The sequence below is a fragment of the Trichoplax adhaerens genome, genomic scaffold, assembly GCF_000150275.1.
Source record: "Trichoplax adhaerens TRIADscaffold_8 genomic scaffold, whole genome shotgun sequence".
NCBI lineage: Eukaryota > Metazoa > Placozoa > Uniplacotomia > Trichoplacea > Trichoplacidae > Trichoplax > Trichoplax adhaerens.
Window position 1 is genome coordinate 2,536,250 of NW_002060950.1, and position 12,869 is coordinate 2,549,118.

At 36.7% G+C, this 12,869-nt stretch overlaps 1 protein-coding gene across 1 annotated transcript; it reads right to left on the bottom strand.

Moving 5' to 3' along the window:
* Positions 1–2,051: 2,051 nt before the first annotated feature.
* TRIADDRAFT_58714 (uncharacterized protein) lies at positions 2,052–5,145 on the bottom strand (the record flags this gene model as incomplete). The annotated part of the gene is made up of 9 exons (XM_002114796.1): positions 2,052–2,080; positions 2,478–2,562; positions 2,654–2,753; positions 2,863–2,900; positions 3,058–3,102; positions 3,183–3,293; positions 3,655–3,704; positions 3,802–3,953; positions 4,706–5,145. 9 exons carry the CDS (start codon positions 5,143–5,145, stop codon positions 2,052–2,054), a joined length of 1,050 nt encoding a protein of 349 aa, XP_002114832.1.
* Positions 5,146–12,869: the final 7,724 nt, after the last annotated feature.

Here is a 12,869-nt window from a genome sequence, read left to right on the forward strand (position 1 = left end):
AAAACAATAAATTTTTTGAAAGCAGAATAATAAGATGGCTTGTACCAATATTACCGCTATCCTAAATAGGACATTAACACCAACTGGCATAAATAAGCTGGCAGAGAATGCAAATATTCCACAAGAGCAAGATTCATCTTTAAATTTGGGTGAAAAATTTAAGTTAGTCACTATTATTTTAATCATGGCTGTAGCAGTCATTGCTAACGGAATTGTTATAACAGCAATTTTACTAAGCAAGAAATTGCGTTCAAAACATAAATTTCTATTGAGCGAATGCTGTGCCAATTTCTTATTTGCACTATTGATCATGCCGCTATCTCCTATTCAAGGCTTGTTAGGCTGGTGGCCTTTTGGCCACATTTATTGCAACATTAACTTTTCTGTATCGATTGCTTTAGTTTTTACCTCTATTCTAAATATTCTAGCTTTAACTATTGAACGTTACATTTCCATTTGTCATCCTTTTAAGCGTCATTTTATATTAAAGTCAAGCCATGTTGTGGTTATGTTGCTTTACGTTTGGATCCAACCTCTAGTTTTATCTTTGATTATATTTATATGGCGTGATATTAGCTATCAATATCGGCCTAAGCAATGTATGCCAGAATCACCTCAAAAGTATCAGACTTATGAGAAACCTTATTTTACTTTTTTAATTACTACTAATTTCTTTATACCGGTGCTGCTTATTGCTGTTATGTATGTTTGCATTATACGTATTGCATGGAGGCAAAATCAACACATTCGATCTCAACATAAACAACTTAATCATAGTCTCAATAAGAAAATGAACATTACAATTAAGACAACTGATTTGCGGGCTACTTTTGTGTCTGTTATCATATTAGGTATATTTTGCGTGTGTTGGATGCCATTTTTTATTATTACTCTAACGGTGGCATATGATATTCGTTACAATCCTGGACAATTTCTATTTATTAGCATTATATTGGCTTATGTTAACTTTGCTATTAATCCAATAATCTATACAATGTTAACTTCGGATATAAAATCAGCGGTGAAAAGTTTGTTCCCATGCCAAGAAAGTTATGCATTCCGTAACAGAAGCCGTAGTTTGAGTAAGACGACTAACGTTTAAGTCGCAACTTATCTTCCCTAATAATGGGTAGTTAAGATGATAGCAATGTCATTAGCTCTACACAAAATCATCAATATGAGAAATCTATTTTCATAATGCCTTTATTTCGTTAGTTATACCATCCGTTGTGGTTATTTATTGATATTTTTCTTCTATGCTTGTTATAAAATTATAAAGGTGATGTACCATCTGTGGAATATTTGTCATACTATTTGATGAAATGTTATTATTTCAGGATATTATCTTTTATGCTGATGTCCCTAACCACTGTACTAGCCTGCAATACTCGTGTGTACTACCCAGCGTTTACTAAGTCATCTTCATGCCACTACGCAGTATAAAATAGTACATAAGTATATCATTACTATCTATTTTATTCTTAGAACCTGATATTAAGATTATCGTTCTTGTCATAATACTTTGTAGATTATAATTAAGATGCAGCTTAATAGTCACCTTGGTGGCAGTTTCTACTAGATTAAACTTATTAATAAGCAGTCTTTTATCCATTTAATTTAAATAAATATGATTTAATCCTGGATAATAAGTCGGGTTTGTGCAATTTTGTGTGTGAAGCAATCAATACGACCAATACCGTGCAATTTCTATTAACGGTTACGTTCATATATATATATATATATTATTTATATATACACATACTGTCGAACCTGATATGTACTGTACATCATATTAAGTGTTATATTAATTTGGTCTGCCTAGTGTCTGTTTAAGATAACTACGTGTGTAAGGGTTGTCACCAGCAATTGCTATCTGGGTAATTACAGAATGTATTTAAGGAATGCACCCAAGTAATAAAGCTGACTGATTAACGCTATCTACGAATCTTATCTCTGTGCCAGCAGTACACAACAGACAATATAATAGATCATGTTTTTATTTGGACGTCTGTATATGAAGGATCATCATTCAAAAATGAATGTTTTCCAGTTCAGTCATAATCGATAGATTGATTACACACTGTAAAAGCAAATACAGATCAAAATATTTTTAAAATATATTCTATAGTACCATTATTAGTAGTACCTTTTGTCCAATAATTTTAAGTTTCATTCCATCTTAATACTAAAATGTGTACTATGTCGTACTAGTACTTTTGTCGCTATGATTGCGGCTATTTCTTAAAATAAAATTTTTGAAAATATTCATTATTGCCAGTACTTCCTAACTTTGTTGTTGTGTATTGACGACAGGATGATAACGAACACACTGTTCTAGCGCTGCAGTGTGTAATAATTTCATAAAACTAGGCACAGCTGGAAGAAAATACAATGTCATTAATAACCAGTGAGTTATTGCTAATGCATCTTATTATCAATGAAATTGAAGAGGTTAATTATGAACAGTGATTGTATACCTGAACTTGCGGCCCAATTTAGACAGTATGATGGTATATAACCTTTGGGATCATCAAAATAAATAAGAAGATAATCTAGGCCAGGCTAAGAAGAAATGATAATCATATTGCAAGGGATTATAGTTAGTAAACGAAACTGGCAGTTATACGATAAGAAATGAAGAATCATTCATTACCTTATTAAATTTGGTATGAGGTTTAATAATCATCATGGAATTATATGATGACCCACGTACAATCGTCGCAGTTTCTTCAAAATCAGGATGGGAAACAGACCTACAAGTGGAATAATTGTGCTTAGTGAAAATTTCCATGAAAAACTAGTATCGATCATAAATATCATTGACGTAGCCTTGATAACGTACTCGATTTTTGTCATACTTACTTGGATAGTATAGTCATAGTATTGGTTGATTCATCAACCTAGGTGAAAATAGAGCGTAAAATCATCCTTTAAATAATAATAATGACGTGAATGGTGGCCAATTGCAAATTTCTCATTTATAATTCTATAGTTCTAATTTATGTCCACCTAGCACTGTCTATTGCAACTATCCAATTGATCTCGAAGTTTACTTACCATTCCTCGGCGAACATAGACGTAGTCTCTATTGCTTAGCGGAAACTAAATATGTGCAAATAGAATCATTGAGAAAGTTTAATTGGAAATGATTGTAAATAATTTATTTCTTTTACTGTACTCACAGGGTAATGCGATTCCCAATAAACTAATTCACTAGTTCCTTCAGGATCACGATCGTGTACTTCTAGCTTGACCACATGAGTATCCCATTGTTTTCTATATTCGAGATCACGCTGAAATCAAACAATTTAGGATCAAGTTGGGACTATATACTGTGGTTTATCACAAGTAGTACATGCCCTATTCTAAATCAAGTAGATTTTAGACAAGGTGACCTAATTACAGACTGCTGTAGTCGGCAATTTTACAGTCTTGAAGTCTATATTACTGTATTATCTATTTTACATATTCTCATTCAATCGCTGGTAAAAGCTATGGTATGCATGACTTGATGCTATTTTGTGCTTGTTATGGTAAGAGCAGTTTGCACATTGAATAGCAAAGCTATCTATTCCAGCTGAAGTAGAATTCATTCGAGACTGAACCATACCCTTATTTTAATTAATTATTGCTACGACTAATAAATGGAAATACCTGAGTTGTATAAAACTGATTGGCGGATATGTCCTTATAGGTTCCGATCACTGAGATCGAATAAGATAAAATTATTATTAGTATTTAACATGACGATATGATGCTTTGAAAAATTGGGTATCAGTATTATTGGGTAATTTTATATACCTTTATATTGGTAAATAGAGGTGCCAGGTACAGCTTTTCTCCAAATTTTAAAATCACCCTGATCCATCACGATCTCCCAATCCTCTTGATCGTTTTCATCATTCTTTTTCGTGTAAAATGCATGCCATTCTGACCTCGTCGTTGCTTCTATCCTGTTTTAACAGATGTCAATATGGATCAATTGAGTACCATGGTTAGTATGGGTATACTTTTATGAAGAGGACAGTGTAGTTGTATCAATTTTAGCGCTATATACAGGCAAAATTGTAAAGGTACAATGACTGTGTACGTCTATATCGACAATACTGTATGTTATGGTTAAAGCCCGAATCTTGGCTCTTATGTAGAATAGCCGGCTAAAGTTAGAGATAAGAGTAGATATAGTTTAGGAAAGATTATTTGCTAAAGTGAAAGAAACTGCCAATAGTCCTATAGTCAACACTTTGGTAGAGCAATACCATTCCCTATTGGATAAAGCACTGGTAAATTGAAGTATTTTTGCTCTTACTTTGGACTTTAGCCGGCATAATCGCCGGATTAGGATTGACCAGCGCATCTCTGTATAAGTGTATCTATATACTCCTATATCTACTGTATACGTAGATAAATCAACTACAGTACTCTATCGTTGCCTTGAAGGCTATTCTGTGAAATGGGGTTGACACACTTTAAGTGAAAATAATTGATGTTTGACAGATATGGAGTAGAACGATGCCCATTTTATAGATCTATTCTCGAATCGTTTGGTTGACAAATTAGGTCATGTCATGTGTTTATGGAAGCTATCGATCATTCTCTCATCAGTGTATGCATGGATTGCTTATGGGTTAGGAAAACATTTCTGTTGATATTATTGACTGAAAGCTTGAATGATGGATGAGTCAATAATTAGCGATCCACTAACCTACGTAGCTCTTCATCGCTTATTCTATATTCATCCCAAGAAAATAATCCAGCAGCTGCAGCGAATAAAGCATAACCACGTCGTCTACTCTTAGCCCGTGTTTTATCTCTCTTGTCATCTTGTCGATGTTGATATTTTGCAGTAGGGTCTAGTTGCTTGTAGGCTTGACCTTGATCGGAGTGGCAACGGTATCGTTTATGCATGTGTGAAATGAACATGTATTTCCACCAGGTAGTAACCGAATGCATGGACGGAAAAGAGGGCATTTGAATGTTGTTGATCAATGAATTGGTATGGCTATCGTAGGATTTTAAGGCAAAACAGGCAGAAAGAGCACGCGTTAACTGGCCAACATTTGCCAATCGAGTGGATGATGGTAAAATGGGCACGATCCAGTGCTTGACCTGACTACAATATTTAATTCCAGTCAGGATCAACATAGCTGATTTGGAAATGGGCAGTTGAGCAAGTAGAAAGAGGATATGTACAGGAGGTCTAAGCGCACATGCAGAGCTTATGTTGCATCGATGTCGAGTCAATCAACAGAAAGTCCAATGGTTGTCGTCTCTAATCTTGGATCAAGTCAATTTCACCCTACACAGTCTAATTGGGTTATCAATAGCTAAGAAAAGGAAATTCGTCCACGATGGGGTCCAACAGATCAATCATGAACCTCCAAATTGCCTCCAAATGTTGCAATAATGGCGAATGATCCAGTGCCGTCCTTTAAACTTCACGTAATGGCTACCGTGATTGCCTGGAGTTTTCTGTCTGTCTGTTGTCTGTAGTCATGGACCAGCAGTACCAGCAGGCAGTGCGGTGGGACCTGCTAGGCCAGCACGTGCTACACTATGTTTCATACAGTAGGCTTGAGCGTAGTCAAAGTACAGTAGAGGCTGTCGCCTAGCCAAAGCAGTCAAGAATATCCACGGTACGGTACGCAGTCGTACGTGACCCCGCCCGGTGGAACATGGTCTGTCTGTCCGGGAGTATCGAGTCCTCCATTGTCCATGTCCATTGACCAATGTCGAGTCCTGTCCACTGTCCGTCAGGGACATGAACAGTTGGACAGGACAGAATCGATACCATGGATTAGGACACTCTCAGACGGACAGACTATGTTCAGTGCCAGACTGCCAGTAACTTGTTTTCCATCATTGAAGAGATTGTGGTCTAGTTTAGAAATCGGTCATAGGTTCTACTAGCCTACTTTCGCCATTTTGGCCAGTAAAATAATGGCTGTAAACTGTCATGGACTACTCAAAGACAACATGCAAGCCTTTATTTTTTTTGCTGTTTGACTGATGAAATTGTGATATACCTACTGACCGCTGACCATCGTGATTGATTGATAACGACTGAACAGAAAACTAAAGTAGGGTGTCATGTCTTCCTGATGGATGCAGGCAGTTGGCCTTCTCACTTTCTTGGACGTACTGTCAGTACCCATTGGGCCAAAAAGTACTTTGCTTTTTATCGTGGCAAAGAAAGTAGTTATTGATGAATTTTGGGTTCTTGTAAATGGTCTACTGTACGAGAAAAGACTCGTACAGTAGTCCATGCAACTTGAGTAACAACTACAGTAGAGCAACAACAACTCTTTCCCAATCGAGAACGTACCTTTAAATATCCTCCATTCTAGTTGTCGTGATGCCACTGGCACTGTATCAAAGCAAAATTGGGCCAAATTCATGCAGAGGAAAATATGGATCGTGCACTAGTAAATCGCTCCTGGAAAGCCATGCAATCGCCATCATGCAATCTCTTTTCATCTCATTCAAAAGGCCTTCTGTTTGAAGAGAGTGAAACTGGCACTTTGTCGTATGGACTCCTAGTCCAAATACCGGCTAGTCTACGCTTGTAGTACAACATGCCATAGCTTTGCAACAATTTTAACATAGCTAAACTACCTGGCACTAGTCCGTCTCTTCGATGTCAACATGATTGAGGAGGATAATGGTAATCGACCGTTGTCAAACCGCTAGCAAGCGACAATAGAGGATATAGAGAGGTACGATGATGAGCTTAACGTTTGCCACAGGCTGGCTGCATTGTGGCTTGATTGAATGGAGCAGGTGTTGAAATACGATCAGACATTTACATTGGGACGATGACAATATGATATTGCTAGAGTTGTTGTTGGACAGTACGTACATTGAATTATCCTTCTACTTGAAATAGGTATATAGGGGTAAAAGCCATACAGGCAATTTATGATGACGATAACGTGGTACTAGGACCAAGTAGAAAAGGCGATCAAGATGGATGTGAAAATATCACATGCCTACTTGATCGATCTGGCTGCAGTGATAGCTGCTCAACATGTTTTAGCGCTATCATTGAGCAAGAGAAAGATCTGAATGCTTGATCGATATCGATATCTTACTCTATCCTCTAGATTCTTAATTGTTGATGGAAGAGGGCTCTCATTGAGCAAGAGCAATTCTCCTCGAGTTATAATTCCCTTTGTGAGCTTGTGTGCATGTTATTGGTCGGCTTTTGTGACTTTCCACAGTTGATGAAATTGAATTAATCAAATTGATATTGGAATCTTTAGAGCACTCGTTCCATGTGACCAACAGCTACTATACTGTACAGTGCTAGCAAACTTTCTATACAGATTATTTCGACACGGTATCTGCCACTAATAAATGAATCGATTACAGTACGAGGGAAAATAAAATACTTGTACAGTAGTGTTTATACGGATCTCTCTCGATCTACAGCATCTATCTCTCTCTCTCTCTCTCTATCTATCTATCTACAGTATCTATCTTTCACTCTCTCTATCTGTCTATCTATCTCTATCTATTGATCTATCTCTCTATCTATCTACAGTATCTATCTCTATCTATTGATTTATCTCTCTCTCTATCTACAGTATCTATCTGTCTATCTATCTCTATCTATTGATTTATCTCTCTCTCTATCTACAGTATCTATCTCTCTATCTACAGAATTTCTCTCTCTCTATTTATCTATACCGTGACATACAGTACTGTATATACCTACAGTTTGTACAGTACGAACTGGGAAGTATTTAAGGTTAAAGTAGTAGCCCATGATATCGATCATGACGATTACTCTACGGTCTATTAAACGGAGAAAATGGAGTGATGGACGGCACTCAAAATGTCTTTCATCAAATCGAATGAATTAATGAATTATTTACACAGTAGAATCCAAGAGTCCACATGATAGTCCATAGCGAGAGTACATAAAGAAGCATGGACTAACGTATTGTAGCAGTTTAAAACAGGAGTCTTGGCCAAGTCGACCAGTACTATGCTGTATCATATTGCTGACTACCATTTGCAATTTGTTATAATCAATTCATGAATTAATTAGTTATTCTAGTGATTCCATCAAGATACGTAATCGACTGGCCTAGATATTCAAATACGTCGAGTAAATCAGGGACTCTGATCTTCTACTGGCTTTGATTACTATATAAAGTTGTTGAGACAGCCTACTTCTGTCATACCGTAGCGTTGCTCACTTGGAAGTTTTTACAGCAGCGTCGAGAAGCAATGGTGATTGCTTCTTTTGGATCAATCATCTTATCCGACCTATTGCAATTAGAACATTAGTCAATTGGCCCAGCGCCTTTTCCAATCGTCCAGGTGCACTTTGATGTTTTGTATTACAGATAGAGAGTTGATCATGTAGCGTAGAATCCATTCCCATCTTGATTGAATATGTTTCCATTCGCCCTCCCTCCCCCAACGTTGACTGGATATTTTTATTTTTTTGCGCAATCAAATTGCATTTCGCTCGCCAAATTCTTATGTTACATACAGTATTTGGTAATTGATTGTTTAAAGGCATGAAAATTGCTTCTTTCATTTTTTTGGTTTTTTTTTGTTCTTCAACTTGTGTGTACTTATGCCATGTGTAAATTAGAATATCATCACGTCGACATAGAAGGAAAAGCAATCGCTATGCCATACTTATGTTGTGCATTTATTGACTTGCACGGTAGCAAGAGGAAAATCCTCCATGGCATCACGATGATTGCCGATATTTGGACTGCAGTATACTATATAAAATCTTCCTTTCTATCTCGACGTCGACCATTGCACTGTACTGTTGTCGATTTTAGCCATTCCTCTTGAGGAGTGTCGATGACTTTTGCCTTACCCTATTCCATCATTGTCCATGGAATTCAGTGGACCGCCATCCAATTAAGGTTAAAACCCAGTTAGATTAGCAGCCATTGTAGAAAGAGAAGAGAAACTTATCGTAGCGGTAGGATCTAACATGATAACCATTGTTGTCGACTACCGACATTAAAATGTTCAATCTCTTTTGCCATGCAATTCAATGGACCGCGATCCAATTCAGGTTAAGACCTTGTTGGATCAACAGCCATTGTAGAGAGAGAAGAGAAAGATATCGTAGCTGTAGGATCCAAGATGACAACCATTGTTGTCGACTACCGACATTAAAATGTTAATCTCTTTTGCCATGTCGTCATCCAACGATCGCTAGCCATCAGAGCAGATAGATTACATTAAATAATATAATTAATATCCATTAAGTTGAAACAATAGCCATCTTGCAGTGATCTAGTTCACTTGCTAGGATCCAAGATGAGATCAATGTTAAAAAGTCAAGAAAACACTACAGTAGGACAATAATAGACATATTGTGCGCCGTAGGCTGTCTTCCATCACTCCGCATAAAGTATTCTTCTCCAAGAATAACTTGAGTCGATGCTATCTTGGTAAAAGTATCAATGCGATCCATCGATACAATTACATCTCTATAATTAGGATTGATCGGAAAATTGCTTTCATCTTCGATCGTAAACAAGTATCAATGATAGCCTAAATACGGTAGTTGGACTAGATGAATTTCCAGCGTTATTGCCTTTCCATGTCAATACGCTCGTCTACTTAACCTAGGATTAGTTTGCATCAAAGTAGACCATCTCATCATCAGTATTAGTCAACGATTGCCATCTTTTGTGACAAGAGTACAAGTGAGTTTTGACAACAGCTGAAAATGCCTACCATCTAAATAGTGCCATGTCATTTGACTCCAAATTTGTGTTGTAAGATAGAGTGGACATTATCTTGGTTGTGCAATAATTCATTGGCCAATACTGATTGAACTGTATTTATGCTTTATTCTAGTTAGAAATTCATGACGAAATGGTGACGATTCCAACGAGTTGCCTATGGATTGGCATCATCCTTTTTTCTATAGCTCAAGTCGTAGGTAAGGATCCCAATATTCTATTTTAGATTATAGAATAAACCAACATGAAAGGTATCCTACCGTTTTGACTATAGCGACAGCTGAAATGCATCGTTTCTTGGATGCTTTCTCATTTTACTGTAATAGCCGCTCGTCCATGATCATCGTCAATCCATCTCGCTTGCGCTACTAAAGTCATGATTCAAATAGTGTAGAGGATTGATGGAGTCATGCAGTTTAATCGAAAATAGCCGCTCGTCCATGATCATCGTCAATCCATCTTGCTAGCGCTACTAAAGTCATGATTCAAATAGTGTAGAGGATTGATGGAATTATGTAGTTTAGTCGACAACGCTGAAATCAAGATGAAGCAGACATGATAATCTTATTTCCAAAGACAGTTCTACATCGATGTGTAAAGTAGAGAAATCCATGCTATGCAATCCACTGTAATCAATTTTTGACTAATTTGAAACTTGTCGTCATTTAGCAAAAACGTATGCTCATTTCAAGATTGCTGTGCTCTAGCTTAATTTTGATTTTGATTTTTCCTACCATCTTACGAGTTCCAATTATAATTATTGGTATTCGCCTAGGCTAATTTCAACTCAAATCCTGTTCTATAGCGGCAGTAGAATCCAATTTTTTAGACTTGGTCTTTCTAGGAGTTATTTCGAGACGCTGATTCATTTTTCATGCACGTTATGATGATTCATACTTTCATGACACGGTAGCAATCTATTCGATGTGATTTAATTGCTTTTTTTATAATAATTAATATCAATATTTGATTTGGATTAACAATCATTCATTGTGGGGAGCAAAAAATGAAAATTTCAACTCAGACTTGCCCCTATTTTTTTTTTTTTTTATCCGCTTAACCAAGCGTGATAAGTTACAACTAGCATTATTCCTGGGATTAATTAAGTGCTAGAATATTAGTAGTTTAGTCATGATGGACGATCATGAACACAAGTTTTTCGGTCGGCCATTTTCTTGGGTTTGATGACATTGGCAAGATCCATTTTACATCTTGTATGCATTACTATTCTTCCTAGCTACAGTCTAAGCCATTGACGAACAATTTAATTAGGATTTATCGTCATGGCACACCCGATTTTATCGCGCAAACGTATTGCCGCTGACAAAATGGAATAAGTTTCCATTGGCAAGGTTTTAATTTATTTATTTAAGACGTGCTAGTTGGATGAGAAAGAATCCTTTGCATAACACTAGCTATACTGTACCTGTAGAGTAGCGTATGCCGTGACAAGGACTACTGATGGCCATTCTTCTTGCAGTGGTCCATAGCTGTGAGTAGGAGTTTTTTTTTCCGTAGTACACCGGACGCTTAATCGAGTGGACGAGATTCGGTCAATGTGGATGCCTGATTTAGAAATGTATTCTAGATTGAATACCCCACCTCTTGTTTTATCCATTCTTCTTCATTTCACTTTACTACAAACGGTGGTACCGCTATTTTACTGCCTTAATTTCGTAGCCAAAATGGTTCATCTAGAAAATAATGCAATGCACGCTTCTTCTTGTAGTAGTTTATGGCGGCGAGTATTTTAACCGTATACTTGATCATCAATTGAGTATACGACATACAGTCAATGTGCATGTCTGATTTAGAAATGTAATCTACATGCATCAATTTTTCTTCATTTCACTCGACTACAAGCGGTGGCTCTGCCATTTCACTACCTGAATATCGAAGCCAAAATAGTTCACCTTGCAAATGGCGTAAAGCACATTTCTTCTTGTGGTAGTCTATGGCACTGATTAGAGGATTCTTTCAACAGTACACTTGACCATGAATCGAGTAGACGACGTACGATATTCAGTTAATGTGGATACCTGATTTAGAAATGTATTCTAGATTGTATGCCACCTCTTGTTTTCATCAATTCTTCTTCATTTCACTTTACTACAAGCGGCGGCACCGCCATTTCACTGCCTTAATATTGTAGCCGAAATGGTTCTCCTAGAAAATAAGGCAATGCACTCGATACTATCCATCAATGTCTATACCCAGATCGAGTGATAGTAGAAACATGATGACTATTGATCCTGACTCTCTGATCTAATAAAGAGATATAATAAATCAAGTTATCTTGGCCGCATAAGCCAAGCTGTTACAAAGTACAGACATAATTACCTTGATCCTGACTTCTCTGATCTAAGAATAATAATAATAAGTCAATCAACTTTTCTTCACCGCGTAAGCAAAATTGTTGCAAAGTACCGGCATAATCACTATTGATTTGACTCTCTGATTTCATGATTAATTCAATTGTCTTCAATGCGTAAGCAAAGTTCTTTTACAAAGTAGAGACATGATGATCTTCATCCTGACTCCGAGATTCAAAAAGTAGTAATTAAATTATCTTCAACGCGTAAGCCCCCAAGAAGTAGAAGCATGATGACCATTGATCATGACTCGTTGATGGAATCATTCAGTTATCTTCGCCGCGCAAGCAATGGGTCGATAAAGCTTGCCATGCATGGATATTACAGACCTTTAAGGGTCTCTAATGAATGTATACTGTACATAAAAAAAAATTGTGAAGTGTCCTAAAATCTTTCTTGATCATAGTTCTTCGTCCATTTCATGACTCAAAGAAGAATTCATTCACCTTTGCCCGTCATAATTAAATAAAAATAATATGTTGACATTATCAATCACCAACGATTAAAAGCTTTTTCATAGTCAGTCTCGCCACAAAGAATCTTTGCCTATCATCATCATTCCAAAATTCGCCTTTTGATAGCATCAATCAATCACTAATATTGCAATCAACAGTCGCGTTACTCGTGCTGTATTTTCAAATCCACCAAATTCATGATATGGTCAGGTATCTCAATACTAAAGAAGTTTCTTAGTCGTAGCAACCAAGGAAAATAACTTGCTTTATCTTCAATAAAAAAACATGCACAAAAAGTGTAACAGCCATTTTTA